At 44.6% G+C, this 18,426-nt stretch overlaps 1 protein-coding gene across 1 annotated transcript in view; it reads left to right on the top strand.

The window, feature by feature from the left end:
* Positions 1 to 1,620: 1,620 nt before the first annotated feature.
* The window catches only part of MAP3K8 (mitogen-activated protein kinase kinase kinase 8), a 29,449-nt gene continuing 12,643 nt past the window's right edge, over positions 1,621 to 18,426 (top strand). The window contains exons 1-3 of the mRNA XM_054991544.1: positions 1,621 to 1,688; positions 12,651 to 13,015; positions 16,206 to 16,370. Coding sequence (XP_054847519.1) covers positions 12,680 to 13,015; positions 16,206 to 16,370 — 501 coding nt within the window. The 5' untranslated portion in view covers positions 1,621 to 1,688; positions 12,651 to 12,679. The remainder of the gene's footprint in view (positions 1,689 to 12,650; positions 13,016 to 16,205; positions 16,371 to 18,426) is intronic.

Here is an 18,426-nt window from a genome sequence, read left to right as displayed (position 1 = left end):
CTTAATACAGGTTTATATGAGCAGAGGAAATGGATGGCTCAAACTAAACCCAGAGTAAATCTCACAGTTTTGAATGCCTTTGGATCATGTCCAGTAATGGGTGGCATGTGCAGAGCATTTTTCTCTTACCAGTGAGATACCACAACTAGCCCTAACCCTTCTTTTTTAGAAGTTAAAATACTAGTGATATGTGGATTCTAATCTCTGCACCCCCACCCCCACCCCCAGCATTTGAACAGGTGGCCATTATTCCAGAATTGTTCTGAACGAAGGTGTGGTCGTGTGTGATGTGGCCAGCAGGGTCTAAGGTAGAATGGAGAAGAGCACTTCAGACTGCAGTGAAAAGTTAACACTTTTCAAAGTTTCCTTATGTTAACAATCCCAAACTTTGACCTTTTCTCCCTAATACACTAACTTATTATGTTGGGAGGTTTTTTGTGGAGAAACATTACAAATGTGGCTCTGTGGCCTGCACGCTGAAGTGGTACTGCCCATTCTGCCGCCTCAGAAGGCTCCCATCTTAGACACTTAAAAAAAAAGTTTACTTAGGATGGAGTCCCTCTGACCTCAGCAGCCAGTATTTCCAAGTAATGATTCCAGATGAATAATCCTGTCACCCTCCTAAGAAGGTCTACTCAGAATCCTCCTCGAGTCTATTTGCTTGAATGCCAGGAAAGTGTCCCAAGTACTTGTAGCATAATCTTATTAGTTGCAGCTAGTCAGTGGCACCTTAAAGACCATGGTTTGATTCCAGGGTAAGCAGAATGGTTTGGAACGCACGATTTCAGATGCTGGCTCTCCTCTACAAAGGTGGAATAAAACCATGTGATTTTTTTAAAAGATGCAATTAGACTTGTGTTTAGTTGTAGCTTCAAGTGGATGGTTAAGATGGCCTTGCCTACGGTTGCCAACCTCCAGGTGGGGCCTGGAGATCTCTCAGAATTACACTAAATCTCCAGACAACAGGTATCGGTTCCCCTGAAGAACATGGCTGCCTTGGAGGGCGAAGTCTATAGTAATGTACCCCACTGAGGTCCTTCCCCAGACTCCAGGCCAAATTCTTGGAGATTTGGGGCATGGAGCCTGGAGAGGGCATGGTTTAGGGAGGGGAGAGACCTCAGCGGTGTATAATGCCATAGTGTCCACCTTCCAAAACACCTATTTCCCCCAGGACCTGGAGAGCAGTTGTAATTCCGGGAGCTCTCCAGCCACCAGCGGGAGGTTGGCAACTTCAACTCCACCTTCAAAATCTCCAAGAATTTCCCACCCCAAAGCTGGCAACCCTAAATCAGTCCCCCAACCCGGGCTCGGTTTTGTTCCCCGCCACAAAGGAGCCGCGGGGGGACTTCCTCGGCCCCTTTCTTCTTTCGGTTGCCGAGCTACCCGAAATCGAAACCGGCCGCGCAGGAGCTTCCCCACGCCCGCCCTGAGTCACGCGCGGGCAGTCCGGCGGCGGCGGCGGGACTCCTCCCTCGGCCCGGCCTGGCTAGTTCCAGCTGGGGCTGGGCGCGCTCGACCTGCGCTGGCGCGTTTTATGGTGGCTGCCCGACAGAGCGCTCGCTTGGCCGGCTGCCTCTCCTGGCACCCTGCCTCCGCCGAAGGGCAGGTGACTTCGGCCGCCCGGCACGGACAGGGAGGGAAGGGCCGTCCCTGACCCCGGAGGGGCTCCCGAGCTCCCGAGACAGAGAGTAAGTCCACCGCTGGCCACTCGCGACGGGGATGCTTTGGAAAGGGCAGCTGCGGGTCGCTTGTCTCGGATTGTTCCTCTTTTCTCGCATAATCGGCGTAGGTTTTTTTTTTAAAAAACATTATATTAAAGCGTTGTTACCCGCCCGGTGCCTCCGGTATGTGGTGGGCTAGGCAGACACCTCCTCTAACAACTTTAATTTGAAAAAGCGCTTTCTCGTTTATGTCCTGAAAGCAGCACGATGGCGAGGTAACCTTTTCTTGTTCCCATTTTACAGCTGGGAAACTGAGGCGGACAGTGATTGCTCAAGAGTTTCGTAGCGGGGAGGCGCTGCTGTGGCCGGGTGGTAGAGAATCAGCTTGGCATGATGCAGAAGGACCCGGGTTCATCGCTGGTTAAAAGGGATTAGGCAGTAGGTGATGTGAAAGATCTCCATTCGAGAGCTGCTGCCAGTCAGAGTTGGCTATACTTATCTGGACAGTTCTAGCTTAGTGCAAGGCAGCTTCTGGTGTTCACAGCAGCAAGTAACATTGACTTCCTTCTGGCCCTTTAATGCATGAAGGTGGGGGTGTCATTTCTTTTAGGGCTTTGGAGCTTTTGAAGAATCGGGTGATAACCGGCTTCTGCCCTGGTTTCCCCAGCAGCGACTTTATGGTAGACGTGCTGAGGTCTCTTAGATCCAAATTCATCACTCTGTTCATTAGCAAACCTTGTTAGTGTGGTAGGGGTCAGCATCTGCATTCCTTTCCTAGCTTTTGGCAGCAATATCATAAGGCATACAAACATCGGAAGAACTCTGCTGGACCAGACTGAAGGTCTAGCCCAGCATTCTGTCTCCAGCTGTCTCCAGGCTGCTGCCCCCCTCCCCAAGAATCCCACAAGCAGGACTGATGTCAAAAGATCCCCTTCCCCCATTGCGGAAAAAGGCAATTCGCGCTTTGAGAAAATGGGAGGAAAGTGGTAATTTCATTAACCTGTTTGTAGTGGGAAACTGGAAACCTCTGTTGGCAGAAAGCTCAATTGCATTATGACTGCAACAACTATCAATCATTGACGGTGCGAGTGTTTCGAGCACTGTACAGAGAAATACATGCGGTTGTGAGCTGGGAAATCCCCACTTCTAAACTAATCTCTGCTGTAAATTTATTTGTCCAGTGAGCTCGGCAAACTGCTGCCAGAAAGCAGCAGTTGTAAAAGCAATAATACTGGCCTAATAAAAGTTGTTACTAATTATGATTAATTATTATAATGTTATAATGGAAAAGTATTGCATGGATTTTGTTTTTGGATTTTGCTTTTGGACCTGGTCTACTTTACAAGGTTATTGTAAAGGGCATTTGCTTTGAATATCTGTTATTAAAAATTCCTGAGATCATGGGTATCTGTAACTTTCATTCGATGCTGTACTAATGGTCAGTAAGAAAGTAGTTAAGTTTGTGCCCATCAAACTGAGCGCCCCCTCTGAAGAGTCCAGTTGTTGTATTGTCCTATATAGAAATAATATTTGGCAGATGTGTATGAAGATTTTTAATGGAGTCAGGTTTTGATTTAAAAAAACATAAGGATAAGGCTCTTCTGTTTCATTAGGAACATGTAACTTTTGTGCAGTTAGTGAGGAAATGTGCGGTGGGGTCAACTGAAGATTCTTCTTGTAGATTCCACGTGTCTTGGAACCAAAGGTCTGATTTGATTAGATTTTCAGTGAAGTCCTAAGCAAAGTTACTCCAGTCTAAGCTCATTGATTTCAGTGGGCTTAGACGGGAGTAACTCTGCTTAGGATTTTACTGTTAGTATTTAAAATGCCATTGCATGGCTACAGAACGGCTGTTTTCATTTCAAGCATTAAAAACAACCTTTTTGTGGAAACAGAATATTATTGGCAGTCATGTCATCACAAACATTTTTTGATGATTTGACACCCTGTGCTTAGCAGGACATTCTAAGCATATTTATTGTGCTGTCCTCAATGTTCTTGGCACTTTATAAAGTAACATAAGAAGAAAAATAGCAGGTCTCTGCCCTTAGGAGTTTGCAGTCTAACTTTCAGCAGGCAACAGAAGAGGGGACGCAAAAGAACAAAGATGAGTGTGGGAAAAGAGGAAATGTACTTAAACTTATTTATGGCTTGCTTCTGTGAAGGGGGTTAAGCTCAGGCATGGAAAAGGTAGGTTCTGAAGAGGTGTTTTAGAGACCAGCGCTATGGAAGGGCTGCTCAGAAGCATCAACTTCCCAAGGAAGTGTTCTTAGGACTGCACAAGGAATGGAGAGACAGAATTGGCACAGTTTGGGTGCTCCAGAGAATGGAGTAAGAAATCAGTATTTAAGGTATAATATTGTTTGCATGCTAGAACTGTGGAAACATGTGTATTGTCGAAGGCTTTCACGGCCGGAGAACAATGGTTGTTGTGGGTTTTCCGGGCTGTATTGCCGTGGTCTTGGCATTGTAGTTCCTGACGTTTCGCCAGCAGCTGTGGCTGGCATCTTCAGAGGTGTAGCACCAAAAGACAGAGATCTCTCAGTGTCTCAGTGACACTGAGAGATCTCTGTCTTTTGGTGCGACACCTCTGAAGATGCCAGCCACAGCTGCTGGCGAAACGTCAGGAACTACAATGCCAAGACCACGGCAATACAGCCCGGAAAACCCACAACAACCATGTGGAAACATGTTTGTATGAACAGTAGTGTGCGTATATATTGCTTTTCTAGATAGATTAGTGCCCAGTCGGAGCGGTGAACAAGGTTAGTGTTGTTATTATCCCAACAATACAGCTGGGGAGCCAAGGCTGAGAGGAGTGGCTTACCCAAGTCCACCTGCTGAGCTCATGGCAGTACTGGGATTCGAACCAGCAGAGTGCTGATTCACAACCTAGATGTGACAGCAGCTGTAATCTAAACTGTCAGGGGGTGCAGGGGTAGGTGGGGGGACACATTGGCAGTGATTGAATCTGTCATCAAAGATGGCGTTGTGTTTATTTAATATAATACATTGATATAAATTGATTAATATGTTGCACATTCCAAAGAATGATTTCTAACTGCAGAAATGCAAAAAATGCAACCCCCCCCCAAAACATTAAAAACAGCAGCCTTGCATTAAACTAGAAAAACAGTGTACGCAACCTGAAACACTGAAAAGTATAAGCCAGTGAACCAGTACAGTCAGAATCTGTACGAATACAGAAGACCTCTAGATCGAACAGTTTGTAGGACTGTTTTTCCCCCAGTATTAAAAAGTTAATAAGTTTAGTGCCTAGGGAAGATGAGACCCTATCATTTGTGGTCATCCACTATACATCAAAGTCAGGATGCAGGAAACTGATTCTTCAAAAAAGATCTCAGAACTTGAACATGTTCACACAGGAGGAAGAGGTCCTTTGGTAACCCTTAGCGCTCTCAAGCTTTTTGAATTGAACCTAAAAATGGACAGGCAGGCAGTGATATTTTATAAGCATCAACAATAACTATTTGGGGGTGGCTCTTACTATAAGAAGAGAGCAAGATTCGGGTCCAGTAGCATCTTAAAGAGCAACAAGGGGTCAAGTTATACATGGAGGGTTCCTGGGAATGTGCTTTTAGCTCCTCCCTCCCCCCCTCAAGCTGTTTTTACTGCTCCATGTGCACAGAATACTCCACATGGAGCAGGAAAAAACCAAAAAAAAATCCTCCCTCCTGTGCTATTTTGACACAGGGAAATGGCTTGAAGGGAGAGGAAAGCCTCTCCTCCTCCCCCTCCCATGGAGGGGGAGGCTGTTTGAGCTCTTCTCTATTTTTAAACAGCCATACCCCGCAGCTCCTGTGTGGCTGCAGGGAACCTGAGTGGAACCCAGACCCAGCTCTTTAAAAAACTGCATATTTAACTTGACCCTAGATTTCCAGGTTATGAGATTTGGAGAGTCAAAGCTTTTATGTTCTGAAGCTCATTCCCTGGAAATCTAGTTGGTCTTTAAGGTGCTGCTGGACCCAAGTTTTGCTCTTCTACTACAGGCCAACATGGCTACCCACCTGAAACTATCTTAATATAAGAAGGGTGGAGCAGCACTGGAGGGGGAAAGCAGCAGCTCTCTTGAGTGAACAAGAAAGTGAAGGGCAGCCCTTTCCATTTCATTGGGTCCGCTTGTGGGGGGGGGAATCCCAGGGGAATTCTTAGATATTTGAAAAAGCACTTGGATTACCAACATATTCCTTTGTGTACTTATTTGGGGATTCTAGATTGCTGAATACAGAGAATAGTTATCTCTATATATAAAGACAAGTGTCTTGACTAACTCATCAACGCCCAGCCCAAACCTCTGGACCGAGAAACATGAAATTTGGGGAGAACATTCCTTTCAAGATATAAACACCCAGTAAGAAGGGATTTTAAAGAAATTTGTCCCCTAAAGGGGTAAAAAGGGGTAAAATGTGTTTTTCCAAAGGGATACAGCTTCCCTGTGTGGCTGGCAGGCTGCTGCCTGCTTGCACCCCTGCCTGCTACCAGCTTGGCCACTCTTCCCTGATTGGGCCAGCCTTTCAAGGTCATTTGCATATGCAGCCTGATTGATCCTTACCCCCAACATTCTATGCAGTTGTTATTGGGAGTCTTTGCATGTGTCCTGAGGTCAAATGCCCCTCCCACTCTTCCCCTCCAAGTTCCCTTGGGTTGCCAGTCTCCCTGTGGGGCCCGGCTTTCTTGTGTGGCTGGCAGACTCCTGCCTGCTTGCACCTCCTTCTCTCTGATTAGTCAGCTGTGGAACTCTGTGTTATGAGGTAAAAATTAGGTCAAGGAAACTGCAGACAGTTGAAGAAAGGCGGTAACTGGATTTAAAGTAGTTAAATACTGTAGCGAAGCACTGGTATCAACCTAGGAAGAAATACATGTGAATTGGACTTCATTTTTAAAGCTACCTTTCAGTGTGTGTGAATAAGTAGTGGTAGATCTAGAGTTGCTGAGAAGGAATGCCTCCAGCCAGAGCAGTGTGCCAATATCAGTGAATGGACCAGAACAAAGTAGCTTCCCATTTCATATATGTTCATGTGTCCAGCAGTGACACACATGTGTGTCCTCTGCAAACCTCTGGTTTGCCCTTTGAGGTAGAAGGACAGGAGAGAGAAATTGTGCCACTCATGTTAGTCTCCAATGTCATGTCTGTCTGAGTGCCCCAGTCCTGACTCACTTGCTGTGTTTATCTGATAAGAGTGTGATGCTTGATACAAGTTAATGGAGAAATGTGGTAGAAAACGCCTGCCTCAAAATTAGGTCACATTTCTGCTTGACCGGGAACGCACACGGGAGGCCCAGGGAAAAGAATGCTGGCTTACGCCTCTTTTAATAACCCCGCTGGTCAACCACTTGAAGGCAGACAAATGGAATGCTGCCTTAGTGGACCCTGCGACCTCTCCACCCCATGTGCCTTAGCTAATCTTTGTAGGGAGCTTCCCTACCAGGCAATGGCCTCTCAACCAGCCCGGAGTCTGCAGTGAGTAGTTGTCCGAACTAGCCTTCTGGAGAAGTCACATTTAGTACTTGATTGTGCAAGTGACTCTGAGGGTCAGAATTGCTTTGGTCTGCCTGGAATTACCTCCTTAACATCCTCCCCTTTCCCCGGCAAAGCTACTTTCCTGGAATATGCATTACACCATCTGCATGCAGTAATGAGAGGGACTAGACAAGGCTGAGTTTGCTTGCTGTCTTCCAATGGGAAGAGTTGTAACTCTAAGGAGAATGCAAAACAGTAGCCAGGTGAAAGATGGGAGAGAGCAGCAGGTCTAGCTGTGATCCAGATGCAAAGGAGGTATGTCTCTGGGAGATTCAGTTCTAATATTCCCTACAGGGAACTCCGAGATTTGTAGTTTGGGAGTGGATGGAGACTTCTCTAGTGGAGTATTCTGACCAGTCTTACCAAACTACAATTGCTTGGCTTCTTTGAGGGGGATCAAGTGATACAAGTTAGATGTAGACTCTGGAAAATAGCATCACTGTTTCTGGTATTACGGGTGCTTGTTCTTCAGAGAAATGCGGTGATATAAAAGTTAATTAATTCCCAGTCTTCTAACGTGGATTCTTCTGCAAGATCCAAACATTTATACAGGGACTTTAGTTTTAAGTGTCAGCCATGTTCTGTACCTCTCTACTCAAGAGTTCATTGGTATTATTCATCAGCTTGAGAGGGTAAATATTCACTTTATGATTCAGGGGAGCTGGAACGGAGTTTGGAGTGCATAAGGAATGGGACTTTGTGAACCACTACTACATGGTCTTGGGAGAAGTGGATGCATAGCAGGGTTCATCCTTCTGGTCAGTCTACCTGAGTGGAGTGGGTGGAGTTCAGAATTCTCTGGAAGAGTGACCTGAAACATATTGAAGGGATTTGAGTCAACACCATAGAATTCCCCGACATCAGAACTAAAGGTTTTATTTGAGATAATTGTGAATCAGGGAGTGATCAGACAAATCCTAAATTGTGAATGGAAGTGAGGTCAGGTACCTGTAGCCATCTACCCACTGTGAGGTGATTCTTCGTATTGGCATTTTATGCTGTTCATAAATAATAATGTATTAGGATTCAATCAGCATGGATTAAATGAGCCTCAAAACTCAAGTTTCCTAGGCTTGTGTAGACTTACGGTTCTATTTAGGGTTGCCAACCTTCAAGTGGGGCCTGGAAGTCTCCCAGAATTACAACTGATCTCTGGATGACAGAGATCAGTTCCTCTGGAGAAAATGGCTGCTTTGGAGGATGGACTCTATGGCATTGTACCTTGCTGAAATGCCTCCCCTCCCCAAACTCTGCCCTCCACAGGCTCCACCCCTAAATTCCCAGAAATTTCCCAACCCAGAGTTGGCAGCCCTCGTTTGGATATGACCTGGGACCATTCTACAGGAAGTCCTCTTTGAGGTAATTCTGCAAAGCCACCTGGTTTTAGGGGAAATGGTGGGGTGACTCTGTCCTCAACTCTGCTTATGAAATTCTAAGTAGGAACTTCTGTATGGATCATGTGTATATAGATTCTATTTTTTAGAGAAATTCTAACACCTACAGTACAATACCAAGCAGAGTTATATCTTTTTAAATCTGTTGAAAACAGAAGGCTTAGAGGGAGGTAATTCTTATAGTATTGTTATAGTATTAACCTGTGTCAGTAACATTTGTTTAGCCAACTGCTAAAACCGTTTCCAGCTGCAGTTATAACTACCGTGGGGCACTGAAGACTGTTATGCTCTGGTAAGAGGATCAGAATGGAGTGCCCCTGATAGTTTGCAAGCACTTTAGCTCCTACAAGGGAGAATGCCTAGAATTGGAGACTGAACATGCCTTTTAAACGTGTAAGAGATTTCTCAAGTTCTGCAGCAAGTCTAGAGCTTTTGGGGTTGAAGGAAACCATAAGATAAAATGTGGAAGGTTACCTTTTGGAGTTAATGAGATTTAGGAGAGGCAGGTTTCTCAAATTCTGTGGTGCTAAAGTGCTTTCTTTTAAAAACTCTGGGTGAATTTCTTGAGCCTACATTGATAACTTGCCAGTTTGGACTTGGAACATGAGACTGTTTGGGCTTGAGATCAGTTGCAATCCTTAAATAAAGACACCCTCTAAAACAGTCTGTATCTTTCCTGGTTCCTGGCCCTGATTCTGCACAGTTTGGTGCACCCATTGAAACCGATGGGCTTCCATTGACAACTCTGCACAAGTTTGGGGCTGTAAGTTGCAGAGGCCCCCCTTCTGCTTCTAGCTCAAGAGGTGGCCAATGTAAAGTTCTGTTGCAGGATTAGTAACATGAATGGGGAAGGGGGGAGGGAACCAAGTAAATATACCAAGCCCATCAAAACGTAGATCACGGGGAAGTTCCAGCTGGAAAACTCAGTGCTTTCCACCTTTGATGGGTAATTGGAAACTGTTACAGAAGAGAATTCTGTTTACTGAGAATTGCAACAACTGAACTGGTACACTTTGCTAAGACAGTCTGAAGCGAACAGGTATGGATTCTGGAAAGCCAAAACATCAAAGGTGGTATTCTTGTCAAAAGATGACAATCTATGCTTCGAAATGATGTAATGAGGCAGAACTCAACCAGGTGGTTAGTGAGCGAGCGTTTCCCTTCCCCAGTTCTTCTGGGAAGGAGCTCTGCCCCTTCTCTCTTAAAGGATGTGGTTCCAGAGGTTCACTCTCTGCTGCTTGCAAAGGGGCACAAGATCCTCGGCTTTTGGTTAAAGTGGTTAGATGCGGTGTACCTCCTGGCCTGGACGCTGTTCGCTTCTGATGTCCTGGATGCCAGCTGCAGGCACGTGCCAGAAAGCTTCCACGGTTTTGCAGAAAGTAGCTTGAAGATAAGAATCTTGAACAAAAACTATAGCTGGGCACTCGATATTGCCTGACAGCTTCAGCTGGTCAGCCAGGGTGGAGTTCCCTGGCATCTCACTCTGTGTCCAGTTTTTCTTTTTCTTTTGCCCTATGTAGGGTTAAGAAAGCCAGGGGAGGGGTGTGTGTGTGTGAAATTGAGGCACCCTATTCTTCAACCAGAAGAAAGGTAGGCACATCTTTGCCGTGTGTCATGAAAATGACTGGTAGAAATGACAAAATGCGGACAGTGTTTTAAAAGAAGGTCTAAATTCAATCCTCTTGGGAAGTCCTTCATGGTCAGATGAAGACTTTTATTTGTACTTGCTCTTGTCATCTTACCTTTCAGGAATCCCCACTTTTTTTCCTCTGAACTTTTTCTGTTTTTTCCTACAAGGTTCAGTGCTCAGCATTTTTGTGAGAACTGCACAGATCTCCAAAGAGCTTAGGTCGTTTCTATTAGCAGCTCTGTCTGTTGCTTTAAAGGAAGTGAATGAGTTGGTACTAAGAAGGAGCCTGAACTGACTGGTTCTTTTTCATATGACCCTGGAAAACATGTCTGGCATTTCTGCAGCCAGAAATGGCTTAAGTCCAGTTTCCCTTTTTTAAAAAAAAGAAAGAAAGAAAAAATTAAGCATTGTCTATGGAGATAATGTGTGTGCTGGGGGATTTCCAGTAGCCTGCTTCTCTGAAATAATGCAATCCTTGTTTTCCCGGTTTTTAAAGTGTGTTGTGAATAGGAAGGTTCCTTCTGATTGTGGACTGGGAAGTGCTTTTAGTTGGAATGTCAGGTTTGGATTCCTGTAAGTTCCTCCGCTCCCTAACCCTCTTATTGAAACTATGTGAAGAAACTACATAGAAAAGGAATGCAAATATGAACTGGAAACAAAGGAGGAGGATAATATCATATGATATTATCGCAATTCAACTATAGAATGTTTTTAGGAGGCTGCTACAATAGGGAGTCTTGCATTTTAATTTTTTTCAAGTGTGTACTTACTTTGGAGCTCCGTTGACTTAGGGCTGTTTTTCAGCCCTTGCATGAGGCTCCTTGACTGATGGACTGGCAGTGGTACTGTTTGGTCATTAAGGACCCAGTCTACAGTGAGTGTAGCCTTTGTGCACAGTGTGGTTGTAGCCTGTGTGTGACATCTCTCAGGATCCATATGCCTTCTTTTAAGGTACAGTTCTGTTTCTGCACTATCACATTTTCTCTGCATGTAAAGAATTGTATCTAGTTCTTGAGAAATGGTGGCTTTCCCATGAGTATCTTATTAATGTTGATAATAATACTACTGCAATTGGAATGTTGTAGGCATTGCTTGGCTAGTGCCTGGGATGTAATCTGTAGCCAGAGACACGTCTGTTCTGCTGTCTGCACTGATCTGGAAACTTTATTTGCTTTATTCCCTCCCTTTCTTTTTCAGATGATTGTCCCCAGGGTTTTTTTTTCTGGGAAAAGAGGTGGTGGAACTCAGTGGTGGAATTCAGGACCACACAATGACATCACTTTGGGTCAGCTGGAACAAGGGGGGAGTTTTTTAAAGTTTAAATCACCCTCAGCGAAAATGGTTGCATGGCCGGTGGTCCCGCCCCCTGATCGCCAGACAGAGGGGAGTTTAGATTGCCCTCCGCGCCACTGGAGCAGCACGGAGGGCAATCTAAACTCCCCTCTGTCTGGCGATCAGGGGGCAGGGCCACCGGCCATGTGACCATTTTCAAGAGGTGCCGGAACTCCGTTCCACCGTGTTCCTGCTAAAAAAAAGCCCTGATTTCCCTATACCATACTGTTCAAACAGGGGCTTTCCCCAAAAGGTCATAGTTGCAGGCTCTGTAAGGCAGGGCTCAACCAAAAGACAAGGCAGTTCTCTCCCCCCATCCCATGTTTCCCTGACTGTTTTACTACCAGAACCTTGAGCAAATCCTGTCACAGTGAGCCCTCTCTCTCTCTGCTGGCTGAAGTCACTTGTTCCTTAGAAAAGGCTCTTGTCAGGCTCCCTGGAAATGAGTGGTGAACAAGCAAGTTCCAATGAATGAAGTGGGACTTCAGTATACATAACTCTGGATTGCCCCAGTGCCAGATTCAATCGCAGAATGTTTGTTTGAATGTCATTGCTTTATAGGGTTGCAGCACTGGCTTGGGAAATTCCTGGAGCTTTGGTGACAGTGCCTGGGCTGGGTGGAGTTTGGAGAAGGTAGGGAGCTCAGCAGGGATGTGATGTCACTCTAGGATTTCTGTTCCTTCTAAAATCCATAGCATACCATAGATTTCTTTCTCTGAAGCTGCCATTTCCTCCAGGGGAACTAATCTCTGTAGTCTGGGAGTCGGAATTCCAGGAGAACTCCAGGCCTCACCAGAAGACTGATGACCTTCTTTGTTTTACACGCGGCTTGGTCCTATGCATGTTGATTTGGAAGTGTCCCGCCAAGTTCCGTGGACTTGTTCCATAGGACATATGTGCAGCATTGCATCAGGAGCTTAAATAACTAGGTGCAGGGTCACAGCAATGTTGCGTGCTTTTCTTCTTCTTTCTGTAGAGACACAGAGTCACACATACCAAAAATGCTTCCTGTTTTGAAATCTCTTTAGTTTGCCTCTTTAACTGACTGTGAAAGTTGATTATTTGGCTTTTTCTTTCCTTGCCATTTGCAGATAAAATTAGGAGGAGAAGACAGCCAGTAATGGAGTATATGAGTACTGACAGTGACAATAAAGAGGAGATTGACTTATTACTGAGAGACTTAAATATGTCTGAAGTCATTGACATCATGGAGAACCTTTACCCAAACGGAGACCTGGCAGTTTATGAAGACAGTCTGATTTCTCTGTGTCCGGAGAATAATAAAAATGAGGAACGCACAGACTCCTTGCTCTTCAGTGGGAGAGAGGTTTCCCTGTTGTCGTCTGTCAAGTATGGGACTGTGGAAGACTTGCTTGCTTTTGCAAACCAAGTATCGAATGCCACAAAGCAGTTTTGCCGGCTCCGAAGACAGGAATCCGGGATCATACTAAATATGGTACGTTATTTTCTGGAGATTCTGGCTGTTGTTCCATACACACTTCTTTGAGATTATCTTTCACCAAAGGCTATTGGATTGACTAATAAATATGTAGGCTTAAGGCTGGATGCTCTTCTTGATTCAGGTCCAGTTGGGTTCATGTTATTTGAAGTTCACAACGTTCCCAAACTGACATCCAAATCTTGGTCTTTAGAGAGAGTCCTATAAATATGCCTTAAAGGAATTCAAATTGTGCCACTGGGTGTGAATATATATTCTGTGTCCAGGCAGTGATGAAGAACTGTATGTGTTTCAGTTATGGATGCCATAGCTACATATGCAGATTTGTGGAAGAGACAGTAGCTTAGGTGTAGAGCACATTCTTTGCAATATGAAGACCCCAAATTCAAATCCTGGTGCTTCCTCGTTTGGGGTCACAGCACTAAACAATACTGGTCTGCAGGGGTCATTTCATAGGAAAAGAGTGGGAGGAACTCATTAGCATAACTCATTAGCATATACCACGCCCCTTGACATCACTGGAAATGTGTCATTAGCATAACCGATTTGCGTATGCCACACTCCCTGACATCACCTATCCTGGCTGCTTTGGACCTAATCCTGGCCATTCAGGGCCGAAATTGGGCCCAAAATGGCAAAAAGGGACTGAAAATGGCCAAAAAGGGGCCCAAAATGGTCAGGATTGGGCCGCTGCTGAACAGAAGCATGATCCACCACCTGTCAGAGGCCCGATCCGGGCCGTTTCGGCCCCAATCCAGGATGAAACGGGCCCAAAATGGCTGAGAGTCAGGTGGGTGGGGCCACCTGACATGTGACCTCTTTGGGGAACTGCCGGAACTGCATTCCGGCGCATTCCCCCTCGAAATGAGCCCTGCTGGTCTGTATGGAGTAACATATGTTCTCCAAATCTTGTGGGTCAGATATTCATCTGTGTCCTGCTAAAAAAACACCCTGAATATGCATCTGGACCCTTTCCTGGTCCCTGACCATGGCGCCTTCTGGACCAACCCCCACCACACCCCGTGGTGCCCTCTTGCTGGGGAGGAGTGGGGTGAGGCAGGTGGGGAGGTCGCTAGTGCTCATGGGCCAGATACTCAGACTGGATTCTGCTCTGGCAGGGTAGCACAGTGGCTCTAGATGTTACACAATACAGTCCTGCATGGCAAAGGAGCTGGGAAAAAATACTAACTGTGCTTATACTGCCCTTGTAGATAGATTAGTGCCCCCATTCAGAGTGATGAACGAGGTCAATGTTGTTATTCCCACAATACAGCTGGGGAGCTGGGATGGAGAGGAGTGGCTTACCCAAGGCCACCTGCAGAGTTTATGGCAGTCGTGGGAGTCGAACCAGCAGAGTGCTGATTCACAACCCAACCAATTAACCATATACTACACTGTCACACTGGAAAGACCTGGCTGGAGTGTTAAGATTCCAGCACCGGATCTTCCGAGTCGATGCATATTTATTGGGAAAGCTTTGAGGAATATAATGAAATCCAGATTTTGCAAGTGTGAGATTATTTATTTGTTTATTTATATCCTGCCTTTCTCCCTTGTGGAAATGCAAAGCAGTTTACATCATTCTCCTCTTCTCCATTTATCCTCACAACAACCCTATGGGGTAGGTTAGGCTGAGAGGATATGACTGGCTCAAGGCCACCTAGTGAGCTTCCGTGGCAGAGTGGGGATTCGGACCTGGGCCTCCTAGATCCTAGTCCAACACTCTAACCACTACACCACTAAATAAAGGTTTGAACTCTGAAAATGTCTCCATTTTTATTTTGTTTTATGTCTGAAACAAACAAACAAACAAACAAACAAACAAACAAACAAACAAACAAACATCTGATAGACCAGCTCTGTGTTGCTGTTTCTTTTTTCAGATATAAACCCAAACCTGTCTATGGAATTTTTATCTGGCAACCTTTTATTTTATTCTATGAGATAACACAATGAGAAAGATCTTCAGGATTTGCAAATGGAAAAGTTTCCTGCACTGCAAGTTTATTTTTGGGATACTTAGCAAAGCAACCCATTTGGCCATGAAAACTACATGGGAAATATTTTTGTACTTATTGCAAACAAGAAGGCCAGAAAGTTGCTTTATAAGAATGAAACTGGATCCCCATCATTTTAGCAAGAAACCACAGGCTGAAATTAAAGTCCATGTGTGAGTGTGAGTGTGAGTGAAGGCTTCTTGGTGTAAGATGTCAACAAACTGGGCAACTTTTTTTTTTACTTTTTTTAAAAGAATTAAGTTTTTATATGTTAAAAGCTATAGATTTAATAAACCAATCGACGAAACATTACATCTGAATCTTTAACTTGGGGGAGATCAGACAGTTTTTTGCTCTGTACTGGTGAACCTCAACAGGACAGTCATCTGAAGCAGTGTTTTAGCTGGCCAAACCGGCTTGCGATTATTCAGAGCTTTCTTGGGATGCGTGATGTGCATGATGTGATTGCTCTATTGCTATTCACATTGACGCAGTCCTTTCCCATATCTTTTGGAGAAAGGGCTTCCTCCTGCCCCCCAGTTACAGCCTGTGATGGTAGGAAATGTTGAAAGAGTTTGCTTACTTTCCAAAGCCTAACCCACAGCTTTGTGGGGCAACAGATGAGCAGGTTCCAAGACTGAACAAACAATCCTCCAGGTAGATTCATTACACAACCCTTCCTTATTAGCCTGTCAGTCATGCTGTTGTTGCCAGACAATTAATTACAACTTGGACTTTACAGGGAGGCTGATGGTTGGTTGGAATTGTAAATATTTCCAGAGTGAAATGAATGCCTCACATGCTGTTCCCATTTGATCTTTCTAAATAAAGATAATCACTGATGTCATGAGGCCATTGAGAAGAAGAAATCAAAGTTAAGTTGTCTTTTGAGAACCTTAGTGGTAGAGCCCCTGCTTTATATAAAGAAGGTCCTGGATCCAATCCCAGGCATTTCTGGTTAAAAAGATAACCCAGGAAACACTTCTTCATATGACCACCTTGGAGAACTGCTGCATGGCAGAATAGATAGTACCAGGCAATGGAGATAAATAGTTTGACCCAGGGCAAAGGAGCTTCATGTGTTTGACAAATATTTCAATCAATGAGTCTGTCTCTACATAAATATAATTTATTCAAGTAAAAAACTGTTCTAATTCCTCTTTCTTTCTTTTAAAAAAAATATTTTCTAGATCAGTCCTAAAAATGGGCGCTATCAAATTGACTCGGATGTGCTCTTATTTCCATGGAAGCTGACCTATAGAAATATTGGTTCTGACTTCATTCCCCGAGGAGCATTTGGAAAAGTGTACTTGGCCCAAGATACAGAAACCAAAAAGCGAATGGCTTGCAAACTGGTATGTTACTAAGATTGCCTTTCCTAATCCCCACAGTAATTTGCAGGGGTCGTTAGATTATCTCTGCTTCTCATGGGCTCTTATTTTGCTGCTCTTTCTTCCATTACAAGAAAAAAAAATCTAAATGGAAACAGTTCAGTATATACACAGGGGAGGCGGCTTGAGTCTGTGCCTGGAGTGCCACCTGAGCAGGGTCTTGTTTGGGAAATGGTTAATAGGTACAGTGAGGAGAACAACCACATCATTCCCCAGGACCAGAGAGGATAGAGCATCTTTGCTCGCACCTTAGAGCCTTGTGACTCTTTGATGGTTTGATGCTTGCTAGGCTGTCTTAAGAGAGAGTTAACAGTTTGCACTGCTGTTTGTAGTGTTTAGCTGGCATAAGACATATTTCGCCCTAGCAAAAAGTTCAGGCAACGGTCAAGAACTTATGCACACATAAGAAGTTAAAAGGAAATACAGCTGTTAAACATTAGTATTGCAAGGAAGTTATCAAACAATATGATGTAAGCTGTGGTTCCGATGCACACATTCTATGTTTCTGCACAGGGCTTTTTTCAGCTAGAACACAGTGGAATGGCGTTCCGGCACCTCCTGAAAGTAATCACTTGTCAGGTGGCCCCACCCCCAATCCTGTATCCTCCCGTGTGCAACCCAAGACATCCAGCGTTTTAGCTTCAGGCAAAGAGCAACACTTTTCTTGTGGCTTGCAAGCAGCAAGAAAAGTGTTGCTTTCAAAGCCCGCCACTTTTCAGCTGATGGGAGGGGGATCCCCCATCAGCTGAAAATTACCTCTCCCCCTTCCCTCAGCTGGAAAAAAGCAGCGTGGATTCCTCTCCCCTCAGCTGAAAAAAGCTGTTTTAAAATGCCAGCAGCTTTTTCAGCTGAGGGGAGAGGGAGGAGGAACCCCCCTCCCTCTCAGCTGAAAAAAGCTGTGGTGCATTTGAAAGCAGCAGCACTTCACTTCTGTGTGTTTCTCCCTCATTTCCCTCTTGAGAGTTCCACCACCTCTTTCCCCAGAAAAATAGCCCTGCTTCTATGCAAATTCAGGCACCTTAGCAAGCCATGGTTTGTACTAAGCAAAGTCCAATTCGATAGGCAAACCACAGTTTAATGCTATTAGTTTACTTTAATTTTCCATCAGCTTAGCATTCTCATATCTATGGAGCAGCAGCCCTTAGAATTTGCTATAATTTTGGTTTATCCATTCAGACATCACTCCAAACTATCAATTATGTAACATATGGTCTGTAAACACAGATCAGACCAGTGTGTTTCATTCTGTTTTGCTGGCTGATCACAAGCCACTGGTTGTCATCCTGACAGTCACAACAAACCAGTTAAGCTTCCATAATGATGGTTTTGTGCAACATCCAAACAGACTTCTGGGTTGTTGTGGGAACTCCTAGTGTACCTGTGAGCCTTCTCCTGTATAAGGGAGCAGGAAGCTTCTGTTTGGGTGGGATTCTGTATTGGATTCATCGGGTGAATAACAACAATCCACAAAGAGAGAAAACTCCTTAAATGAATCAGTGACTCACTGGCTAATGTGCGTAGGAGAAATGTTGGGTATGAGTCTTATCTTAAAAGGCCTGTACCTTTAGGATTACATGTGTTTTTCAGAAGGTGTAACCCTGTACCTGAGTAATAGATTGCTTCAAAATAAGGCTGTACAATATTTTTGTGCTTTACAGTAGAAAGTACCCAGATAGATTTTTTGTTTCCTTTCAGTTTTTCATTGACGTGCTCATTTGCAGTCATAAAACCATTACCTGTGAGGCTTTTCCCCACTTAGCTTTCAGGCAGACAGAAGAAACTCTTTTGGACACTCCTGATTGTGCTGTAATCCATTTTGGCTCCTGCAGTGTGCTATGATAGCCTCATGTTGCACATTATAGCTGAGTTCTGCTCAAACAGTGCAGTTTATGGCTACTGAGGCCACCATATAATGCTGGTGTGCCTACAGGGAGGTTAAAAGAAAAGATGAACAGATACTGTTACAGTCATCATTATATACATGTAATCAATGACGATGATGATTGACTATGCTAATCTC

This window comes from Eublepharis macularius, chromosome 11 (assembly GCF_028583425.1).
Source record: "Eublepharis macularius isolate TG4126 chromosome 11, MPM_Emac_v1.0, whole genome shotgun sequence".
Classification (NCBI taxonomy): Eukaryota; Metazoa; Chordata; class Lepidosauria; order Squamata; family Eublepharidae; genus Eublepharis; species Eublepharis macularius.
Note: the sequence above shows the minus strand (reverse complement) of the source record. Positions and strands in the feature narration are given on the sequence as shown.